The sequence below is a fragment of the Dendrobates tinctorius genome, unplaced genomic scaffold, assembly GCF_039654945.1.
Source record: "Dendrobates tinctorius isolate UK_male_01 unplaced genomic scaffold, ASM3965494v1 ptg000251l, whole genome shotgun sequence".
NCBI lineage: Eukaryota > Metazoa > Chordata > Amphibia > Anura > Dendrobatidae > Dendrobates > Dendrobates tinctorius.
The window spans coordinates 5621243-5644701 of record NW_027361918.1 but is presented as its reverse complement, the minus strand read 5'-3'; the positions used below and the strand labels follow the sequence as shown (position 1 = coordinate 5644701).

The 23459-nt window shown below is 49.8% G+C and overlaps 1 protein-coding gene across 2 annotated transcripts in view; it reads right to left on the bottom strand.

Annotated features, from left to right (window-relative positions):
* GTF3C2 (general transcription factor IIIC subunit 2) overlaps nt 1-17418 on the bottom strand; it is a 116704-nt gene extending 99286 nt beyond the window's left edge. Inside the window, exons 1-2 of one of the 2 annotated variants that reach the window (XM_073557784.1) lie at nt 17276-17418; nt 594-935 (exon numbers count right to left, since the gene is read on the bottom strand). In XM_073557784.1, the coding sequence (XP_073413885.1) occupies nt 594-885 (292 nt within the window). In that variant the 5' untranslated portion in view covers nt 886-935; nt 17276-17418. The remainder of the gene's footprint in view (nt 1-593; nt 936-17275) is intronic. The other variant, XM_073557785.1, reaches the window with a different exon arrangement.
* Between the last annotated feature and the right edge of the window lie 6041 nt (nt 17419-23459).

Below are 23459 nucleotides of genomic sequence, written 5' to 3'. Positions count from 1 at the left end.
AACAAGGGCTCGGGACAGAGAGGAGCAGAGAGAACAAGGGCTCGGGACAGAGAGGAGCAGAGAGAACAAGGCCTCGGGATAGAGAGAAGCAGAGAGAACAAGGGCTCGGGACAGAGAGAAGCAGAGAGAACAAGGGCTCGGGACAGAGAGGAGCAGAGAGAACAAGGGCTCGAGACAAAGAGCAGAAGAGAGTAAAAGTGCTCAGAACAAAGAAAAGCAAAGGGAGAACAAGGGCTCGGGACAGAGAGAAGCAGGGAAAAAAAAACAAGGGCTTGGAAAAGAGAGGAGCAGAATAAGAGAACAAAGGCTCGAGACAGAGGAGCAGAAAGAGAGAATGAGGGCTTGGTCAAATAAGATAGAGCATGAAGTCTGGGACAGAGAAGAGAGTGAGGATGGGAGATTTGGATGAAAAAGAGTAGAGAAGATGAGGGTCTGAAACAAAAAAGCAAGTGAATGGGGCCTCGGAAGTGGTGTATAGAGGACATGAGTGTGAAATGAAAAAGAGGAGAAAAAGATGATGTGTGGGACAAACAAACCAAGGACTATGGTCTTAACAGGGAGGTGTGGAGCTGATGGACCTCAAAGTCACATACCGTTAGTGTCCAAAAGGATATCCTGAGAAAGTGGCTGAGAGGAGAGCGGCTTCTTCTGAGGGTTGTCACTGGGAAGAGCTGCAGTGTTTACAGGGGAATGGTTTACACCAAGACTCTTCCGGCCAGAAGAAGGTATGAAGGGAGCAACAGACTCCTGCATAGTGACCCCAGTGGTGGGAGCGCTGACACCCAGGGGCAAGACAGCAGGGGAGGGCAGACCCTCGTCTTCTCGGCTTATTATCATGACCTCTGCAGGGAGTGTATCACAGTCCTTGAGTTGAGATCCGTCCATTAACAGCAAGACTATCACATCACAGCCATCTTATCTTGCAACTCCATCACCTGCAGCAAGAGAGAGCGCCAACTATCACATCAAGAGCCATAATACACTATAGCGTCATCACCATCTGCAGGAGAACTATGACATTAAGTGCAGACACATGCAGTACTAGTATTGTGCTGATCAACTGGTGCAAAGCGGACGTGATGATCACTTTCAATAAAGGCTCCAGGTGTTTCCCGTGTAAATACAGGTCAATAAGATATGGGGCATGATTCCACGGTCAGTATCCTGCAGCACTTTCGACGAAGCACATGCCCGTTCCATCCAAAGAGCTGTCGGCATTTTAACGCCGGTGACTCCGCATGTGTTCATTGAACCATGCGGAATCACTGCGTGCAATACATTGTATGGGTGACTTTATAAATAGCCATGCTGCCAGTTTGGAAAAACACGCTATGTGTCCGGTTACGCAGGGAAGCCCTGCATGCTTATCTCATGAAATCGCCTCAACTATGCTGTAGCATCTGGACGCTGCAGCTGTATAGAGTGTGTGACTAAAGAGAGGAGCTGTGGATATATAGTATATACAGAACGTGTGACTACAGAGAGGAGCTGTGGATATATAGTATATACAGAGCGTGTGACTACAGAGGGGAGCTGTGGATATATAGTATATACAGAGCGTGTGACTACAGAGGGGAGCTGTGGATATATAGTATATACAGAGCGTGTGACTACAGAGAGGCGCTGTGGATATATAGTATATACAGAGCGTGTGACTACAGAGGGGAGCTGTGGATATATAGTATATACAGAGCGTGTGACTACAGAGAGGAGCTGTGGATATATAGTATATACAGAGCGTGTGACTACAGAGGGGAGCTGTGGGTATATAGTATATACAGAGCGTGTGACTACAGAGGGGAGCTGTGGATATACAGTATATACAGAGCGTGTGACTACAGAGGGGAGCTGTGGATATATAGTATATACAGAGCGTGTGACTACAGAGAGGAGCTGTGGATATATAGTATATACAGAGCGTGTGACTACAGAGAGGAGCTGTGGATATATAGTATATACAGAGCGTGTGACTACAGAGAGGAGCTGTGGATATATAGTATATACAGAGCGTGTGACTACAGAGAGGAGCTGTGGATATATAGTATATACAGAGCGTGTGACTACAGAGAGGAGCTGTGGATATATAGTATATATAGAGCGTGTGACTACAGGGAGGAGCTGTGGATATATAGTATATACAGAGCGTGTGACTACAGAGGGGAGCTGTGGATATACAGTATATACAGAGCGTGAGACTACAGAGAGGAGCTGTGGATATATAGTATATACAGAGCGTGTGACTACAGAGAGGAGCTGTGGATATATAGTATATACAGAGCGTGTGACTAGAGGGGAGCTGTGGATATATAGTATATACAGAGCGTGAGACTACAGGGAGGAGCTGTGGATATATAGTATATACAGAGCGTGTCACTACAGAGGGGAGCTGTGGATATACAGTATATACAGAGCGTGTGACTACAGGGAGGAGCTGTGGATATATAGTATATACAGAGCGTGTGACTACAGAGAGGAGCTGTGGATATACAGTATATACAGAGCGTGTGAATACAGGGAGGAGCTGTGGATATATAGTATATACAGAGCGTGTGACTACAGAGAGGAGCTGTGGATATATAGTATATACAGAGCGGGAGACTACAGGGAGGAGCTGTGGATATATAGTATATACAGAGTGTGTGACTACAGAGAGGAGCTGTGGATATATACTGTAGTATATACAGAGCGTGTGACTACAGAGGGGAGCTGTGGATATATAGTATATACAGAGCGTGTGACTACAGAGAGGAGCTGTGGATATATAGTATATACAGAGCGTGTGACTAAAGAGAGGAGCTGTGGATATATAGTATATACAGAGCGTGTGACTACAGAGGGGAGCTGTGGATATATAGTATATACAGAGCGTGTGACTACAGAGAGGAGCTGTGGATATATAGTATATACAGAGCGTGTGACTACAGAGAAGAGCTGTGGATATATAGTATATACAGAGCGTGTGACTACAGAGAGGAGCTGTGGATATATAGTATATATAGAGCGTGTGACTACAGAGAGGAGCTGTGGATATATAGTATATACAGAGCGTGTGACTACAGAGGGGAGCTGTGGGTATATAGTATATACAGAGCGTGTGACTACAGAGAGGAGCTGTGGATATATAGTATATACAGAGCGTGCGACTACAGAGAGGAGCTGTGGATATATAGTATATACAGAGCGTGAGACTACAGGGAGGAGCTGTGGATATATAGTATATACAGAGCGTTTGACTACAGAGAGGAGCTGTGGATATATAGTAAATACAGAGCGTGAGACTACAGGGAGGAGCTGTGGATATATAGTATATACAGAGCGTGTGACTACAGGGAGGAGCTGTGGATATATAGTATATACAGAGCGTGTGACTACAGGGAGGAGCTGTGGATATATAGTATATACAGAGCGTGTGACTACAGAGGGGAGCTGTGGATATATAGTATATACAGAGCGTGAGACTACAGGGAGGAGCTGTGGATATATAGTATATACAGAGCGTGTGACTACAGGGAGGAGCTGTGGATATATAGTATATACAGAGCGTGTGACTACTGCTCTCGCCTTCAGGTCAGTAGCTACCCGTCTTGGGGGAGGGGGTCACCTTTCATCTCCATCTGTGCTGTCCTAGCTCAGTCTGTTCCCCCATTAATCTCACTTACACTGTCTCACCCATTAACCTCTTCTGTGCTGTGGGAGTGTTATCTCTTTAACTGTCTCCTCTGTGTCTGCAGAGCAGCAGGGTTGTTCAGTGTCAGGACAGTGCATGGAGAGCAGGGCTGTGGACGAAGAGAGCGGGGCTGTGGAGGGACAGCGGGACACGGATGTAGAGCGCGGCTGCGGAGGGATAGAACGGGACGGCGGGTGGAGAGCGGGGCTGTTAAGGAAGAGAGCGGGACCCAGTTAGGTACCATGCTCGGGCAATGCCGGGCTCTTCAGCTAGTATGAATATATAAGTAATTTGTCATGAGATTTATCAATATAATCCCACAACTTTGGTTTCCACTTTGTTCCGGTTGGGAACTTGCAGCTCTCTGGTGCCCCCTTTATCCCCAGGTCAGTCAGGGTACTGCACCTAGGATAAGTAGTCACCGGAAAAGCTGCCTTGTCGCGTACTGGTTATTGGGCACCCTGCAGTGAGGGAAGTATGTATATCACCAGTCCCAGGCAGGGAATACACACATAAACCTCCAGTCCTCCAATAACAAAAGGACGCTAAGCTGCCACCAGTTCCTCATTTGATACTAAAGCCTATATCGGGTGAGGAAAGAGCCCACCGGTAGCGTAATTTGGCGCGGAGTATGTGTCGGTTCGATCATAGAGCAAAAAGAACTAAATTATTAAATTTATAAGTTTACTGCAGAAAATCTAGGCAGTGTTTTCAAAAACACAAAAGATATTACAAAGGGAGACAAAATACAGTATAAGTACAGACAGTTCGAAATAAAAGGGATTAAAATAAGAAACTAAAGGTACTGTCACACTTAGCGATGCACCAGCGATCCCGACCAGTGATATGACGCGGTCAGGATCGCTGGTACATCACTAAGTGGTCGCTAGTGACCTGCCACACAGGCAGATCTCACCAGCGACATCGCAGGGGTCGGGGGTCGCTACTTACCTGTCACACTAGGCGATCCTGCGTCCTCCCGCCCGGCTCCACGCGTCGCTCGTCTCTCCACAGGAAGCGCCGCAGGAAGCTGACGGCGAGAAACAGTCCTGGACGTTCTCGCGCGATCAGCGATAAACAGAGGGGGAGCGGTCGGAGGTAAGTATCACATGCAGCGATATCGCTTAGTGTGACAATACCTTTACTCTCTCTCAGTCACAGATAAGATGTGTCGATAAAGGGGAGGGGAGCTAATGGTTCATCAGCACAGCATCTTAGCTGTCTCTCCGGGCATCTAACACCTCCCTGATGGAGTGTCTCAGTTTTATGCATTGGCCCAAAACCAAGGGACTTCTCCCTTGCTGACCTCACTTGGTGGGATGTGTAAGGCCATGTGCACACGATGCAGATTTCCAGCGGATCCGCAGCGGATTTTACCGCGCAGAAACGCTGCATAACCGCATTGTGATGTACAGTAGCATGTTAATCAACAGAAAAAAAAAAAATGCTGTGCAGACGCGGCGCGCGGTTTTCTTGTGGTTCAAAATATGCAGCATGTCACTTCTTTTGTACGGTTTTCCACCTGCTCCATTCTCCAAATCCGCAGGGGAAAACCGCACAAAAACAGCAAGAAAAAAGGATGAAATCTGCAGGAAAAATGCAGGTCATTTGACCTGCGGATTTCTTCAATTCTGAGTGGAAAAATCCGCAGGGCAAAAAAGTACGTGTGCACTTAGCCTTAGAGGACGTACGCCCCTTTTGAAAAGTTATTAAAACTCCTATCTTTCCATATCTTTGGCTGGGCGGCTCACAGAGTGATGACAGGGGGCATTACCTGTTCCGCTGCGATGTGACCATTCTTTTGAGACCAAATATGACATGCCTGTGTTTTACTGCAAAATACTGCCGTGAGTAGCCCTAATTCTACTGATTCTGGAAATATATTATTCCTGTCTCTAGAATTATTGTGTGTTATTAAATTCGACCTGGAATGGACAAAGGAAATCTTGGTGGGAGAAACCGCACGTAACTGGCCAGATGCAATAAAAGTGACCATCTGCTGAAGGGAGGGGGGAGTGAATAGTTTCACAGAGGCAGAGAGAGGGGGGCTGCAGCTGCGAGGGGATCGCTTGTGAGCTTGTCTTTCACAGACCAAGGAGAGGCAACAGGCAGCTCTGGATGAGCACTTGGTGTCTCTCATCTTCCTCTTGACAATACTCCATAGATTCTCTATGGGGTTAAGGTCAGGCGAGTTTGCTGCCAATCAAGCACAGGGATACTGTTGTTTGTACACCAGGTATTGGTACTTTTGGCAGTGTGGAGAGCACTGGCATTTTGTGAGAAGCAGGGCTGTGGAGGTGGAGTCGGTGCTCATTTTGGTGGAGTTGGAGTCGGTATAAAATGGACCGACTCCGACTCCTAAAATATATAATAAATTGGGTACAGTAGTTCAATGCAGGATGTGCTGAATATTTTTTCATAGGAGTTTGGGAAAGTTATGAAATGTCCTATAAATGGCTGTTATATTCCTGATCTAAGGCTACATTCACACACAGCGTTTTTCCTGTGTTTTTTGAGGATACGTTTTTCAGCTGCAAAAGCTGATCAGCTTTTTAAAAAACTGCATCACCTGAAAGGTTTTTGAGCTCATAGATAATGTTCTCAATAGCAAAAGCAGATTAGAAATCTGCTCTATCTATCCATTTATCCATATCTGTCTATCCATATCGTATCTGTACCAAAAAGAATGAAAGCCGGGTAGTACACCAATATATATTCTGTTCTATCTAAATATCTTGATTATTGGATCATAAAAATGATTAAATTTCTGAGGTTCACATTGTACTACAATAAATTTTTCACTTAAATATAAGCAATATGTGTGGGAGTCGGAGTCGGAGTTGGAGTCGGAGTCGGTGTAAGGGAAACTGAGGAGTCGGAGTCGCAGGTTTGGCTTACCGACTCCACAGCCCTGGTGAGAAGCACCTGTATGTACAGCTCTCCTCTGTAGTCACAATGTCAGTATATACAGCCTGTGGGGTCGAGGGGCAAAACGGGAGCCGCCTCATGCATAGAAAAACTTCCAAGCCGGTGAGGTTTTACCAAAACCTCCATCACATCTGCCAGAAGCACGAAACATGATCTGTCTAAGAAGTCCGAGAGGAACTCTGGCCATAATTCCAAAATGTGCAAGCCGACACCGGACATCACCAGAAGACCATCATCCCCACAGGGAGGCATGGTGGAGGCTGAATTGTGCTCTAGGGATGGTTTTTGGCAGCTCTAACTGAGGATTTAGTCAAGAGGAAGGGAATCATGTACTGGAAAAATATCACATTTTACATCTTCAGGCCTCTGCTAAAAAGCTGAACATGAGGAGGAATTTCTCCTTTCAGCGACAATGACTTTGAACCTCAATCACCAAAAGAACAACTTCACCAGGAAAGATGGAAGTTCTGTAATAGCCCAGCCGAGCTATTACTTTAAGGATGTGCAGAATTACGCAACCGCATTTTCTTTATATTCATTAATGGCATGGTGGCTCATGCACTAGAGCCAGAAGAGGGGCAGAGGAACACCCCAAACTGATGAGGGGTCCCGAGGGGCTGTTATGAGGAAACGTCATAAGAATTACATGAACATCTAAGGAGGCGACATGACTGACGGACTACAGAAATGGCCCATCCAAAACACATGGTCATAGGCCACTTCATGTAAATGCCCCTCAAAAGACAAGGGGGCGGTCCCTCCGTCTGGGACAGACAGTTGATAGGAACTGAAGGAGTTAAATTGAGTTCTGTCTATGTTGCATTCTCTTGTTTAAAACCTTATCTGTTCTTCGAGGAGATGTCTCAGACATCTCCCTTGTGAACCAAGGTCAAATACCTCTGCTTTTTCGCCTAAATGACTTTCTTTGTCGAAAACAAGTTGTAAAATCATTTGTACTGCGCATGTCTGTAAAATGTTTAAATTCTTTACTATAAAAGACGGAAGCCTAACTGATAAGCCAGAGGCGTCTTGAGAGGCATCCCGAGTGGTATTATACAGCTGGTGTCTGTGTAGTTCTTCTCGACGGAGCTGATTTAATTAGAGACATATGATGCTTCACACCTAAGAACATCGGTCCTTCAGATGAAAGAGTAATCTGAGGGATCCCGACAGTTTCCTGGCGCCCGAACAGGGACCTGATATAGGCACCTCTCCAAGACTACCCGATCTACAGACCACTCCAGTTACTGATGAAATTGTGAACAGCAGACCTAAACACCTGGCCAGGTAAGAGATCAATTTTTCTCTTCTCTGCTCTTCATAATCTATCATTATAACTAAGGTCCGTATAAAGGGGAATCTAGTAGAGGAGGGGGCCGTAAAATCAGGTCCATATAAGAACTCTGAGGAAATCGGGTGTGACACGCATATGTAATTTCTGCTCGAATGAGAGGTTACTGTAGGTTCTGTGTGTGCACAGCTATTTTTAGAAAAAGAGCTGATGCAAATCAAAATGGGAGAGGTCTGACATTACGGAATATAAGGCTGGGTGAACAGTTCATACTGCGCAGCCCGGACGGACAAGTTTTTCACAATAGACGGTTCCGCACTAGGAATAGAGGAGGTTGTTGAATGGCTACTTTGATTTGAAAGGTTGTGGAAAGTAGAAAAATAAGCTGCACAGTAGGTATTCGTTCAAAGAGTGGTGATATTGCCTAACTGGGTCATGTGACAGCGTCCTTTCGGGGAGGTCACCGCCTAAGCTTAAATCAACACCCTTTACGAATAAACCTTGTGACAGATAAGAGTGTGACCGAATGAGCACAGGACCGTGAAATGAGCCTGTGACAGGATATGACTGAAGAACCCCAGTAGATGGACACTTTATTTACAATCCTGTGTGTTGTGGGAGTATTTCTGTTCGGATGCTACATAGCATATAAGTACACGAAACACGTAGTACACCGAGGAACAGACACTCCATTTAGTCTGTTAGCACCTTAGGAAGAAGGTAACGAGGTATAGTAGAGCCTAGTCTTGAGCTTACCCAATACACCACCTAAGGCAGGGGACTAACAGGAAGCCAACAAGAGAGACAGGATAAGAATAAAAGATAAGATGGGGAACAGTCAGGGAAAGATACCTGAAGAAGGAGACCGGTTATGTGATATAATTGAGGATAGATATGGAAGTAGTGCAGCAAAGAACCTGGAAAAAGTATTAATCAAATCCAAAGTGCAAGATAGGCAGGCTGTGTGAATCCTTGTATATATGTCTATGAGAATCTCTGAATAAGATGAGAGATGAGTAATTGAGTATAAAAAAAAAAAAAAAAAAAATATCAGTGAATGAGCACGTATGAATGAATCATCACACATCATTTTTGTGTCAAGAGATTTGTGACCTTTCTAGTTGTGGTGGAATCCCGGACAGATGCGTTATAGATATTTCAAATCTACATCTGAGACTGAATGAATTGAGTAATGATATAGTTCGTGTTATATGTGGCATTACATTGTAAAGTTTCCTGAATGCATTTGGCCAGAAAAAGGGCAAGGCATGGTTAATCTCATTATACAGTTATCTGCTCTTACAGTGAAATCCCGTGATTTTGAGTTTCTTTGTAGAAATTGATTTTGATAAGTCTAAAGAACTACAGAATTCTGTGAAGGACGACGCTGCATTCTGACGGGAGGGGTGAAGGATGGCGCTGCGTAGTTTTTCTTCTCCCTTCGCTCTTATCTCTGCTGAGTGTGAGCTGTGCTCAAAATTCTCTGTAATTCTATCCGTAAGGTACACGCTGAAAGATTTGTGCATTTTAAAGCAACAGTACTTAATTGAAGATTGGAAGTTAAAAGTAAGATATGGTGCCTAATTTAGAAGGGAATTGTAAGTGATTGCTTGGTCATTAATGTGTTTGAACCTGCTTCTAGTTGTGTGATTGATTTGTATAGCAAATTGTGTCAAATTACAAGAGACAGAGAAGGAAGGAAGCAGTAAAACAAGTGGGACAAACATTGAAAAAGGCAAAAATACCAGAGTGTGAATGTTTGGATGTACAAAAAGGCACAGACAAGGGAAGAAAATAGCAAGTGAATAAATGATGCTTGAGAATGTGCAGCAGTGTGGAAGGTGTATTATGAATGTTTGATTGACAAAGTGTAACCAGAGACCCAGACAAAACAGATGGACTTGTAAACACTGTGGTCAGACTCAGACAAACCCAGACTGAATAGCAACTTGTGTGACCTGTGCTACTGACCTAAGAGAATTGCACTAAATCTTATCCAGACAAGATCATAAGAAGCTGACATAATAGTGTGGATAGTGGGTAGTGGGACATTGGCCCTTGAGGAGTAAGCTGACAGTAGACATCAGACGACCAACCCCATCAGGACCTAGAAGTGTGACTAGAATAAGAAAGATACAGGTGTATTATCCCTGGAGCCCCTCTGACCAGCTAGCTTTGCTGAAGCAGCTGCCTGCCCCTGAAGACCAACCATTCCCGTTTTACAGACACATAAAGGAAGTACAGCAAACATATAAGTGTACCTGGGCAGACCTAGAGAGGTTGGTGAGTTTAAAGGCAGGTGACGCACTAGATCATATAATTAAGACACACAGATGTGACAAAGAATCAGGCTTGGGGCATGGATGATAAATCTGCACGATCTGGGGAGACGTACTGTGAGTCACTAAGACAATGGGCTGCAGTGGAACAATCAGAGCAGTCTGTACTCCTGACTAATGTGACACAGCAAAGAGGAGAGAGAGTAGAGATATACCTTGGACGGTTACAGCTGAAATGGGCAGACATGGGGTACATTTGCATAAATCCACTTGATGTTAGAATACTGGTGAATGCATTCATTGACGGTATGAACAAAGACTTACGAGACGCAGTACAGACAGCCAGACCTGAATGGAGACATGTAGATCCAAAAGACCTCCTTAAGGTAGCTAAAGAAATTGAGCAAACAAGGACAATAAAACGACCTGTCATGTATGCTGGAGCACAAGGAAAAAAGTGGAGACGTAATAGGAAAGGCATGTGAGATGACACTGACGTTTCTTTTGACAATCTATTCCCCACATGACATCCATGCCATACTCCTACAAGTTCAACCAAAACATCTGTCTATGGCCAGACAGCTCCGACTTGAGTGTGCTCTACTAATTCCTGAGTATGTCACTCCTCAAAAGATGTAATGTTCTGAATCCAGCCACCCTCCTGCCTGTGGATTCAGAAAAGGGGGAATTGGTGACCGTATTAGCGAGTGAGGAAGGATACTTTGACATGACGCATGAACATGTCTGCATAGGACTGATGAGTCAGGAGACAGTTGGGTTTGCACACATTCATGAAAAACATGTTCCTAATGCAGATTTTGAGTTTCTTTTTTGTAGATGGCTCCAGATACCACCAGGATGGACGATTCTACACTGGATATGCAGTAGTATCCTCACATGAGGTAATCCGAGCGGAACCACTCTCTCCTCACATGTCGGCGCAGGAGGCAGAGTTGAAGGCACTCACTGAGGCGTGTAGAGCCGCTGCAGGTAAAGTCGCTAATATTTTCACAGATTCGAAGCCCATTAAAAATGCAGAGCTGGTGAAACAATTGATGGAGGCATTGATGTTACCAGTCCAGGTTGGCATTGTCAAGGTAAAAGCACACACAAAGGTGACTCCGTGGAGGTAGAGGGCAATAGAAGGGCGAACGAGGCTGCTAAAATAGCACAAGGCGGCCTAGAGAGAGCAGTGGACGGTGGCGGGGAGTCAGCGTATTCCAGCCACATTGGGTCTAGATGTCCTGAAATCCCTCCAGCAAAAGGCTGCCCAAACAGAGAAGGTACACCGAGGGAGACTGGGAGCTGAGCTGAACTCAAATGGAGTATGGGAGAATAAGGATAAAATGTGCCCACCAAAGTCCCTGGTCCCAATCATGGCGCAAGCAGCACATGGCCCCAATCACACCTCAAAAAGTCACATGTGTGCCATGGTAGATGTCTTCTGGATCGCTCCTGGCTTCAGTTGCGCAGCCGCGAAACTTGTACAATCATGCCTCATCTGTGCACAGCACAACCCAGGTAAAACAGTAAAAGTCCCTAAGAAAGCGACATCTAGGCCTCTCTACCCGTTTCAGAGACGGCAGATTGACGACATACAGCTACCAAGGTAGGAGTGTATGCAAATATCCTAGTATGTGTAGATCTCTTCTCTGGATGGCCAGAGGCCTACCCGGTGAAAACGGCTACAGCTCGAGCCACTGCAAAGAAACTGGTGATGGAACTAGTACCACGATTCGGTGTCCCTGAAACAATTGAATCAGACAGAGATCCAGATAGTGTGGAAGGAACTCACTGTCTACAACCTGGTGATTACGTATATGTCAAGAAACACTCCAGAAAGACCCTTGAACCCTGATATCAAGGACCTTACCAAGTACTCCTAACAACGCCTACTTCTGTTAAGTTGGAAGGACGACCAACCTGGATCCACGCATCGCATTGCAAACTAGCCACAGGAGTTAACAAAGCATAAGAGTGCATAATGTTTTGGTTTGGTTTTGTTGCATTATCTGTAATAATGGTAGCTGCGTGGGACAATCTAAATTCTCCAATGTCCTTGAATAATAAGTTTATACAACATCATGAAAAATTACTGAATGATTGGTCAAATCATTTGCTGGATCTGCACACATTCACCAGTATCAGCCACTAGTATTCCGTTCCTTGTTATTCCTGTGCCACCCGAGGAATTATTTGCCTGGACCAGTTGTTCTGATACACTTGCTAATAATGCCACAAATAATGTGAAGTTATGGAACACAACTGTTGGTATACCTATTGTGGGATGGGTAGGATACCCTTGGTGGCAGGGTAACCTTTCAGGAAGTAACACATATCTTCAATATCTGGCATATAAAGGGGGGCTTGGGTACCCAGGAATAGAACTCGATTAACCTACCTGGGGCAAATTCCAATGTATGGCCTACAAGTTAGTTTTAATGTAACTTCCCACTCTACTGATGCCTTCAAACCAATACTGCTAGAAAGAAGGTTGCATAACACGTCCTGGGAGTATTCCAATTTATTTCCCCAGGGCAATAATGAAACTTGTTTTAATATTTCAGGTAATATACCTTGCAACGAGTCATCTGGATATGAGAAAGGAACTCCCACCTGTGGAAATCCCGATGTAGGGTATTGTAGCCCTTTAGGACAACTTCCAAATTGGTGTATGCTTCAGAATGTATCTGCGTTCATAGATTTAGTTCATAGACTGGTATTACAGCATTCAGCCCTATGGGACCTACCTAGTGACATGTTCTGGGTATGTGGAGACAATGCATATAAATGGTTGCCAGTAGGGGTAAAAGGTGCTTGTACTCTGGGTCGTTTGACTCCAGCTACCTTTGTTATTCCGAATGACCAGTTGAATACTCAGAGCATACCTAAACACACGTTGTACAAAAGAGCTGCTGACAATACACCTCGCCCCTCTGGGAGACCACATATAGTGCAGATGAGTGTGGCTAATAAAATTGTCAGCTCTATTTTTATTTATCCTATGATTACTCAAATGTGGGATAAATTAGTCAGGGCTACAGATTACTTAGATGACCAAATATGGGATATATTGGATATATTGAACACCACCGTTGCAGTCCAAAATCATTGTTGTTTGTATCTTCGTAATATATGTGCTATTGAAACTTGTTTTTTGGTGTATCTCTGTATGCAAGAAAAGATGTAGAAATAGATAAGGAAGTTTGACTGTAAACAACAAGAATTTAACTATTATTCCTTTGAGTCCTAGATTGACATCTCATTTCTGGCATGAAGGAGCGTACTCTTGCAATGATGGACGTGGCTTCAGTATCTGGGGGATGGAGAAGGTAGAAGACCTGTCTCCCTTGGGCAACCCGTCGGCCTGGGATAGTACCTGGTGAACGAGCCACTATCCGCTGTTGTTGCAGGATCCAGTGTTCCAGATTGTGGAAAATGAAGATGTCAAAGGGGGGAATGATAGGAACTGAAGGAGTTAAATTGAGTTCTGTCTATGTTGCATTCTCTTGTTTAAAACCTTATCTGTTCTTCGAGGAGATGTCTCAGACATCTCCCTTGTGAACCAAGGTCAAATACCTCTGCTTTTTCGCCTAAATGACTTTCTTTGTCGAAAACAAGTTGTAAAATCATTTGTACTGCGCATGTCTGTAAAATGTTTAAATTCTTTACTATAAAAGACGGAAGCCTAACTGATAAGCCAGAGGCGTCTTGAGAGGCATCCCGAGTGGTATTATACAGCTGGTGTCTGTGTAGTTCTTCTCGACGGAGCTGATTTAATTAGAGACATATGATGCTTCACACCTAAGAACATCGGTCCTTCAGATGAAAGAGTAATCTGAGGGATCCCGACACAGTTTAATCTCCATAGGAGACAAAGTGGTCATCTCTCCATCTGTGACAGACGCACAGGTTCAATCTCCAGTCTCTAGTGTTAAGAATATAGTGAGATTTATAGGTTCATGCAATACAAATGTACAGGCGCCTGACCTGACACTGCAAGTTATCACTGTGCCAAGCTTGGTGCTGTATTCATGTACTGATGGTGGCTCTGGTGCTGTGCTCCACCACTGATAGTGGTTCTGTTGACACATTCATGCATTCATGGTGGTTATGGTGATGCCTACATACCCAGAACCACCATCAGTACATGAAAGGTATCCCCAGAACCACCATCAGTACATAAAATGTATCCCCAAAACCACCATCAGTACATGAACTGCGTCCCCAGAACCACCGTCAGTACATAAAATGTATCCCCAAAACCACCATCAGTACATGAAAAGCGTCCCCAGAACCACCATCAGTACATGAACTGCGTCCCCAGAACCACCATCAGTACATAAAATGTATCCCCAAAACCATCAGTACATGAAAAGCGTCCCCAGAACCACCATCAGTACATGAACTGCGTCCCCAGAACCATCAGTACATGAACTGCGTCCCCAGAACCACCATCAGTACATGAACTGCGTCCCCAGAACCACCATCAGTACATGAACTGCGTCCCCAGAACCACCAGGTGGAGGTGGGGGGTGCGCCATTGGCTCAATATCTGCATAGTACACCAAAATACCTTCTCCCACACCAAGTTCTGGGACCCCCCCAGCCCCATATACACGATGCAGTACAGGGGCCCCTGCAGCCCCGCGCTCACATGGTACGGTACGGGGGCGCACACACACACTACAACACAGGGGTCCCCTGCAGCTCAGCACACACACACAATACGGAATGGTACAAGAACCCCCCCACAGCCCTGTACGGTACCAGGTTCCCCACATGCACATACGGTACAGGGGCCCCCCAAAGCGTTACTCCTACGGCACAGTACAGGGGTCCCCCCCGCAGCCTCACACACGGTCCAGGGGTCCCCCCCGCAGCCGCACACACGGTACAGGGGTCACCCCCCCGGAGCCGCACACACGGTACAGGGGTCGTCCCCCCCGCATCCTCACACACGGTACGGGGTCCCCCCCCCCCGCAGCCTCACACACGGTACGGGGTCCCCCCCCGCAGCCGCACACACGGTACAGGGGTCCCCTCCGCAGCCTCACACACGGTACAGGGGTCCCCTCCGCAGCCTCACACGGTACAGGGGTCCCCTCCGCAGCCGCACACACGGTACAGGGGTCCCCTCCGCAGCCGCACACACGGTACAGGGGTCCCCCCCGCAGCCGCACACACGGTACAGGGGTCCCCCCCCGCAGCCGCACACACGGTACAGGGGTCCCTCCCGCAGCCTCACACACGGTACAGGGGTCCCCCCCCGCAGCCTCACACACGGTACAGGGGTCTCCCCCCCGCAGCCTCACACACGGTACAGGGGTCTCCCCCCCGCAGCCTCACACACGGTACAGGGGTCCCCCCCCCGCAGCCTCACACACGGTACAGGGGTCCCCCTGTAGCCTCACACACGGTACAGGGGTCCCCCCCGCAGCCGCACACACGGTACAGGGGTCCCCCCCGCAGCCGCACACACGGTACAGGGGTCCCCCCCCGCAGCCGCACACACGGTACAGGGGTCCCCTCCGCAGCCTCACACACGGTACAGGGGTCCCCTCCGCAGCCTCACACGGTACAGGGGTCCCCTCCGCAGCCGCTCACACGGTACAGGGGTCCCCCCCGCAGCCTCACACACGGTACAGGGGTCCCCCCCGCAGCCTCACACACGGTACAGGGGTCCCCTCCGCAGCCTCACACGGTACAGGGGTCCCCTCCGCAGCCGCTCACACGGTACAGGGGTCCCCCCCGCAGCCTCACACACGGTACAGGGGTCCCCCCCGCAGCCTCACACACGGTACAGGGGTCCCCCCAGCAGCCTCACACACGGTACAGGGGTCCCCCCAGCAGCCTCACACACGGTACAGGGGTCCCCCCCCCCCCGCGGCCTCACACACGGTACAGGGGTCCCCCCCGCAGCCGCACACACGGTACAGGGGTCCCCCCCGCAGCCGCACACACGGTACAGGGGTCCCCCCAGCAGCCGCACACACGGTACAGGGATCCCCCCCGCAGCCGCACACACGGTACAGGGGTCCCCCCCGCAGCCGCACACACGGTACAGGGGTCCCCCCAGCAGCCGCACACACGGTACAGGGGTCCCCCCTGCAGCCTCACACACGGTACAGGGGTCCCTCCCGCAGCCGCACACACGGTACAGGGGTCCCCCCTGCAGCCTCACACACGGTACAGGGGTCCCTCCCGCAGCCGCACACACGGTACAGGGGTCCCCCCCGCAGCCTCACACACGGTACAGGGGTCCCCCCCGCAGCCTCACACACGGTACAGGGGTCCCCCCCGCAGCCTCACACACGGTACAGGGGTCCCTCCCGCAGCCTCACACACGGTACAGGGGTCCCCCCCGCAGCCGCACACACGGTACAGGGGTCCCTCCCGCAGCCTCACACACGGTACAGGGGTCCCCCCCGCAGCCTCACACACGGTACAGGGGTCCCCCCCGCAGCCGCACACACGGTACAGGGGTCCCTCCCGCAGCCTCACACACGTACAGGGGTCCCCCCCGCAGCCGCACACACGGTACAGGGGTCCCCCCCGCAGCCTCACACACGGTACAGGGGTCCCTCCCGCAGCCTCACACACGGTACAGGGGTCCCCCCCGCAGCCTCACACACGGTACAGGGGTCCCTCCCGCAGCCTCACACACGGTACAGGGGTCCCCCCCGCAGCCGCACACACGGTACAGGGGTCCCCCCCGCAGCCTCACACACGGTACAGGGGTCCCTCCCGCAGCCTCACACACGGTACAGGGGTCCCCCCCGCAGCCTCACACACGGTACAGGGGTCCCTCCCGCAGCCTCACACACGGTACAGGGGTCCCCCCCGCAGCCGCACACACGGTACAGGGGTCCCTCCCGCAGCCTCACACACGGTACAGGGGTCCCCCCCGCAGCCTCACACACGGTACAGTAATCACGGACGGACACAGAGGGGTGACGGACACTACATGTACAGAATCAGCGCATGGGGAGGAGTCATAAGCGACCAATCACGCCGCGGTTGTCATTTCTCAGGCGTCAGTTTGATCATGGACGCCTCCACGTGATTGGCTGTCATTCGCGCTCGCTGTTCTAGACCCAGTTTCTGTACCGTTAATCAGCTGCCGCCGTCACTGTGAGGCCCGGATCCGGGGCTAATGCTCCGTGTAACGTTTAAAGCCGGCGCCCGTGTGTGTGTCTGTGTAGGCGCGCTCTGGTGACGTCACACGACGCCTAAGCGTTCTCAGTGTGAGTCTGAGTCTCTAGAATAATGGCGCCCGGGAGCTGCAGCGGCCATGTTCTCGGAGTCCGACTACAGAAGCATGGCGGCTCTGTCTGCTGCGCGGTGGAGCTGCGCACTGATCGCTGGCTGTGGTTACCTGTGTGATTGTGGCTACTGCTCTATGAAATCTGTAACTCATCATCGTCCGAGGATTTGGGTTTTCTGCACTGTTTCAGGAGTGATGTCCGTGCTTGGTTCCTGGGGACGGGCAGCACTCGGTTTCTGTGCCACGCTTGGTTTCTGGAGATGCGCCGTACTTGGTTTCTGTGCCACGCTTGGTTTCTGGAGATGCGCCGTACTTGGTTTCTGTGCCACGCTTGGTTTCTGGAGATGCGCCGTACTTGGTTTCTGTGCCACGCTTGGTTTCTGGAGATGCGCCGTACTCGGTTTCTGTGCCACGCTTGGTTTCTGGAGATGCGCCGTACTTGGTTTCTGTGCCACGCTTGGTTTCTGGAGATGCGCCGTACTTGGTTTCTGTGCCACGCTTGGTTTCTGGAGATGCGCCGTACTTGGTTTCTGTGCCACGCTTGGTTTCTGGAGATGCGCTGTACTTGGTTTCTGTGCCACGCTTGGTTTCTGGAGATGCGCCGTACTTGGTTTCTGTGCCACGCTTGGTTTCTGGAGATGCGCCGTACTTGGTTTCTGTGCCACGCTTGGTTTCTGGAGATGCGCCGTACTTGGTTTCTGTGCCACGCTTGGTTTCTGGAGATGTGCCGTACTTGGTTTCTGTGCCACGCTTGGTTTCTGGAGATGTGCCGTACTTGGTTTCTGTGCCACGCTTGGTTTCTGTGCCACGCTTGGTTTCTGGAGATGCGCCGTACTTGGTTTCTGTGCCACGCTTGGTTTCTGGAGACGTCCCGTGCTCGGTTTCTGTGCCACGCTTGGTTTCTGGAGATGTCCCGTGCTCGGTTTCTGTGCCACGCTTGGTTTCTGGAGATGTCCCGTGCTCGGTTTCTGTGCCACGCTTGGTTTCTGGAGATGTGCCGTACTTGGTTTCTGTGCCACGCTTGGTTTCTGGAGACGTGCCGTGCTCGGTTTCTGTGCCACGCTTGGTTTCTGGAGATGTGCCGTACTTGGTTTCTGTGCCACGCTTGGTTTCTGGAGATGTGCCATACTTGGTTTCTGTGCCACGCTTGGTTTCTGGAGATGCGCCGTACTTGGTTTCTGTGCCACGCTTGGTTTCTGGAGATGCGCCATACTTGGTTTCTGTGCCACGCTTGGTTTCTGGAGATGCGCTGTACTTGGTTTCTGTGCCACGCTTGGTTTCTGGAGATGCGCCGTACTTGGTTTCTGTGCCACGCTTGGTTTCTGGAGATGTGCAGTACTTGGTTTCTGTGCCACGCTTGGTTTCTGGAGATGCGCCGTACTTGTTTTCTGTGCCACGCTTGGTTTCTGGAGATGCGCCGTACTTGTTTTCTGTGCCACGCTTGGTTTCTGGAGATGTGCCTTACTTGTTTTCTGTGCCACGCTTGGTTTCTGGAGATGCGCTGTACTTGGTTTCTGTGCCACGCTTGGTTTCTGGAGATGCGCCGTACTTGGTTTCTGTGCCACGCTTGGTTTCTGGAGATGCGCTGTACTTGGTTTCTGTGCCACGCTTGGTTTCTGGAGATTTGCTGTACTTGGTTTCTGTGCCACGCTTGGTTTCTGGAGATGCGCCGTACTTGGTTTCTGTGCCACGCTTGGTTTCTGAAGATGTGCCGTACTTGGTTTCTGTGCCACGCTTGGTTTCTGGAGATGTGCCGTACTTGGTTTCTGTGCCACGCTTGGTTTCTGGAGATGTACCGTACTTGGTTTCTGTGCCACGCTCGGTTTCTGTGCCACGCTTGGTTTCTGGAGATGCGCCGTACTCGGTTTCTGTGCCACGCTTGGTTTCTGGAGACGTCCCGTGCTCGGTTTCTGTGCCACGCTTGGTTTCTGGAGATGTCCCGTGCTCGGTTTCTGTGCCACGCTTGGTTTCTGGAGACGTCCCGTGCTCGGTTTCTGTGCCACGCTTGATTTCTGGAGACGTCCCGTGCTCGGTTTCTGTGCCACGCTTGGTTTCTGGAGATGTGCCGTACTTGGTTTCTGTGCCACGCTTGGTTTCTGGAGACGTGCCGTGCTCGGTTTCTGTGCCACGCTTGGTTTCTGGAGATGTGCCGTACTTGGTTTCTGTGCCACGCTTGGTTTCTGGAGATGTGCCATACTTGGTTTCTGTGCCACGCTTGGTTTCTGGAGATGCGCCGTACTTGGTTTCTGTGCCACGCTTGGTTTCTGTGCCACGCTTGGTTTCTGGAGATGCGCCGTACTTGGTTTCTGTGCCACGCTTGGTTTCTGGAGATGCGCCGTACTTGGTTTCTGTGCCACGCTTGGTTTCTGGAGATGCGCCGTACTTGGTTTCTGTGCCACGCTTGGTTTCTGGAGATGCGCCGTACTTGGTTTCTGTGCCACGCTTGGTTTCTGGAGATGCGCCGTACTTGGTTTCTGTGCCACGCTTGGTTTCTGGAGATGCGCCGTACTTGGTTTCTGTGCCACGCTTGGTTTCTGTGCCACGCTTGGTTTCTGGAGATGCGCCGTACTTGGTTTCTGTGCCACGCTTGGTTTCTGGAGATGTGCCGTACTTGGTTTCTGTGCCACGCTTGGTTTCTGGAGATGTGCCGTACTTGGTTTCTGTGCCACGCTTGGTTTCTGGAGATGTGCCGTACTTGGTTTCTGTGCCACGCTTGGTTTCTGGAGATGCGCCGTACTTGTTTTCTGTTCCACGCTTGGTTTCTGGAGATGTGCCTTACTTGTTTTCTGTGCCACGCTTGGTTTCTGGAGATGCGCTGTACTTGTTTTCTGTGCCACGCTTGGTTTCTGGAGATGTGCCTTACTTGTTTTCTGTGCCACGCTTGGTTTCTGGAGATGCGCTGTACTTGGTTTCTGTGCCACGCTTGGTTTCTGGAGATGCGCCGTACTTGGTTTCTGTGCCACGCTTGGTTTCTGTGCCACGCTTGGTTTCTGGAGATGCGCCGTACTTGGTTTCTGTGCCACACTTGGTTTCTGGAGATGTGCCGTACTTGGTTTCTGTGCCACGCTTGGTTTCTGGAGATGTGCCGTTCTTGGTTTCTGTGCCACGCTTGGTTTCTGTGCCACGCTTGGTTTCTGGGGATGCACCGTACTTGGTTTCTGTGCCACGCTTGGTTTCTGGAGATGTGCAGTACTTGGTTTCTGTGCCACGCTTGGTTTCTGGAGATGCGCCGTACTTGTTTTCTGTGCCACGCTTGGTTTCTGGAGATGCGCCGTACTTGTTTTCTGTGCCACGCTTGGTTTCTGGAGATGCGCCGTACTTGTTTTCTGTGCCACGCTTGGTTTCTGGAGATGCGCCGTACTTGTTTTCTGTGCCACGCTTGGTTTCTGGAGATGTGCCTTACTTGTTTTCTGTGCCACGCTTGGTTTCTGGAGATGCGCTGTACTTGGTTTCTGTGCCACGCTTGGTTTCTGGAGATGCGCCGTACTTGGTTTCTGTGCCACGCTTGGTTTCTGGAGATGCGCTGTACTTGGTTTCTGTGCCACGCTTGGTTTCTGGAGATGCGCCGTACTTGGTTTCTGTGCCACGCTTGGTTTCTGGAGATGTGCAGTACTTGGTTTCTGTGCCACGCTTAGTTTCTGGAGATGCGCCGTACTTGTTTTCTGTGCCACGCTTGGTTTCTGGAGATGCGCCGTACTTGTTTTCTGTGCCACGCTTGGTTTCTGGAGATGTGCCTTACTTGTTTTCTGTGCCACGCTTGGTTTCTGGAGATGCGCTGTACTTGGTTTCTGTGCCACGCTTGGTTTCTGGAGATGCGCCGTACTTGTTTTCTGTGCCACGCTTGGTTTCTGGAGATGCGCCGTACTTGTTTTCTGTGCCACGCTTGGTTTCTGGAGATGTGCCTTACTTGTTTTCTGTGCCACGCTTGGTTTCTGGAGTTGCGCTGTACTTGGTTTCTGTGCCACGCTTGGTTTCTGGAGATGCGCCGTGCTTGGTTTCTGTGCCACGCTTGGTTTCTGGAGATGCGCTGTACTTGGTTTCTGTGCCACGCTTGGTTTCTGGAGATGTGCTGTACTTGGTTTCTGTGCCACGCTTGGTTTCTGGAGATGCGCCGTACTTGGTTTCTGTGCCACGCTTGGTTTCTGGAGATGTGCCGTACTTGGTTTCTGTGCCACGCTTGGTTTCTGGAGATGTGCCGTACTTGGTTTCTGTGCCACGCTTGGTTTCTGGAGATGTACCGTACTTGGTTTCTGTGCCACGCTTGGTTTCTGTGCCACGCTTGGTTTCTGGAGATGCGCCGTACTTGGTTTCTGTGCCACGCTTGGTTTCTGGAGACGTCCCGTGCTCGGTTTCTGTGCCACGCTTGGTTTCTGGAGATGTCCCGTGCTCGGTTTCTGTGCCACGCTTGGTTTCTGGAGATGTCCCGTGCTCGGTTTCTGTGCCACGCTTGGTTTCTGGAGATGTGCCGTACTTGGTTTCTGTGCCACGCTTGGTTTCTGGAGACGTGCCGTGCTCGGTTTCTGTGCCACGCTTGGTTTCTGGAGATGTGCCGTACTTGGTTTCTGTGCCACGCTTGGTTTCTGGAGATGTGCCATACTTGGTTTCTGTGCCACGCTTGGTTTCTGGAGATGCGCCGTACTTGGTTTCTGTGCCACGCTTGGTTTCTGGAGATGCGCCATACTTGGTTTCTGTGCCACGCTTGGTTTCTGGAGATGCGCTGTACTTGGTTTCTGTGCCACGCTTGGTTTCTGGAGATGCGCCGTACTTGGTTTCTGTGCCACGCTTGGTTTCTGGAGATGTGCAGTACTTGGTTTCTGTGCCACGCTTGGTTTCTGGAGATGCGCCGTACTTGTTTTCTGTGCCACGCTTGGTTTCTGGAGATGCGCCGTACTTGTTTTCTGTGCCACGCTTGGTTTCTGGAGATGTGCCTTACTTGTTTTCTGTGCCACGCTTGGTTTCTGGAGATGCGCTGTACTTGGTTTCTGTGCCACGCTTGGTTTCTGGAGATGCGCCGTACTTGGTTTCTGTGCCACGCTTGGTTTCTGGAGATGCGCTGTACTTGGTTTCTGTGCCACGCTTGGTTTCTGGAGATTTGCTGTACTTGGTTTCTGTGCCACGCTTGGTTTCTGGAGATGCGCCGTACTTGGTTTCTGTGCCACGCTTGGTTTCTGAAGATGTGCCGTACTTGGTTTCTGTGCCACGCTTGGTTTCTGGAGATGTGCCGTACTTGGTTTCTGTGCCACGCTTGGTTTCTGGAGATGTACCGTACTTGGTTTCTGTGCCACGCTCGGTTTCTGTGCCACGCTTGGTTTCTGGAGATGCGCCGTACTCGGTTTCTGTGCCACGCTTGGTTTCTGGAGACGTCCCGTGCTCGGTTTCTGTGCCACGCTTGGTTTCTGGAGATGTCCCGTGCTCGGTTTCTGTGCCACGCTTGGTTTCTGGAGACGTCCCGTGCTCGGTTTCTGTGCCACGCTTGATTTCTGGAGACGTCCCGTGCTCGGTTTCTGTGCCACGCTTGGTTTCTGGAGATGTGCCGTACTTGGTTTCTGTGCCACGCTTGGTTTCTGGAGATGTGCCGTACTTGGTTTCTGTGCCACGCTTGGTTTCTGGAGACGTGCCGTGCTCGGTTTCTGTGCCACGCTTGGTTTCTGGAGATGTGCCGTACTTGGTTTCTGTGCCACGCTTGGTTTCTGGAGATGTGCCATACTTGGTTTCTGTGCCACGCTTGGTTTCTGGAGATGCGCCGTACTTGGTTTCTGTGCCACGCTTGGTTTCTGTGCCACGCTTGGTTTCTGGAGATGCGCCGTACTTGGTTTCTGTGCCACGCTTGGTTTCTGGAGATGCGCCGTACTTGGTTTCTGTGCCACGCTTGGTTTCTGGAGATGCGCCGTACTTGGTTTCTGTGCCACGCTTGGTTTCTGGAGATGCGCCGTACTTGGTTTCTGTGCCACGCTTGGTTTCTGGAGATGCGCCGTACTTGGTTTCTGTGCCACGCTTGGTTTCTGGAGATGCGCCGTACTTGGTTTC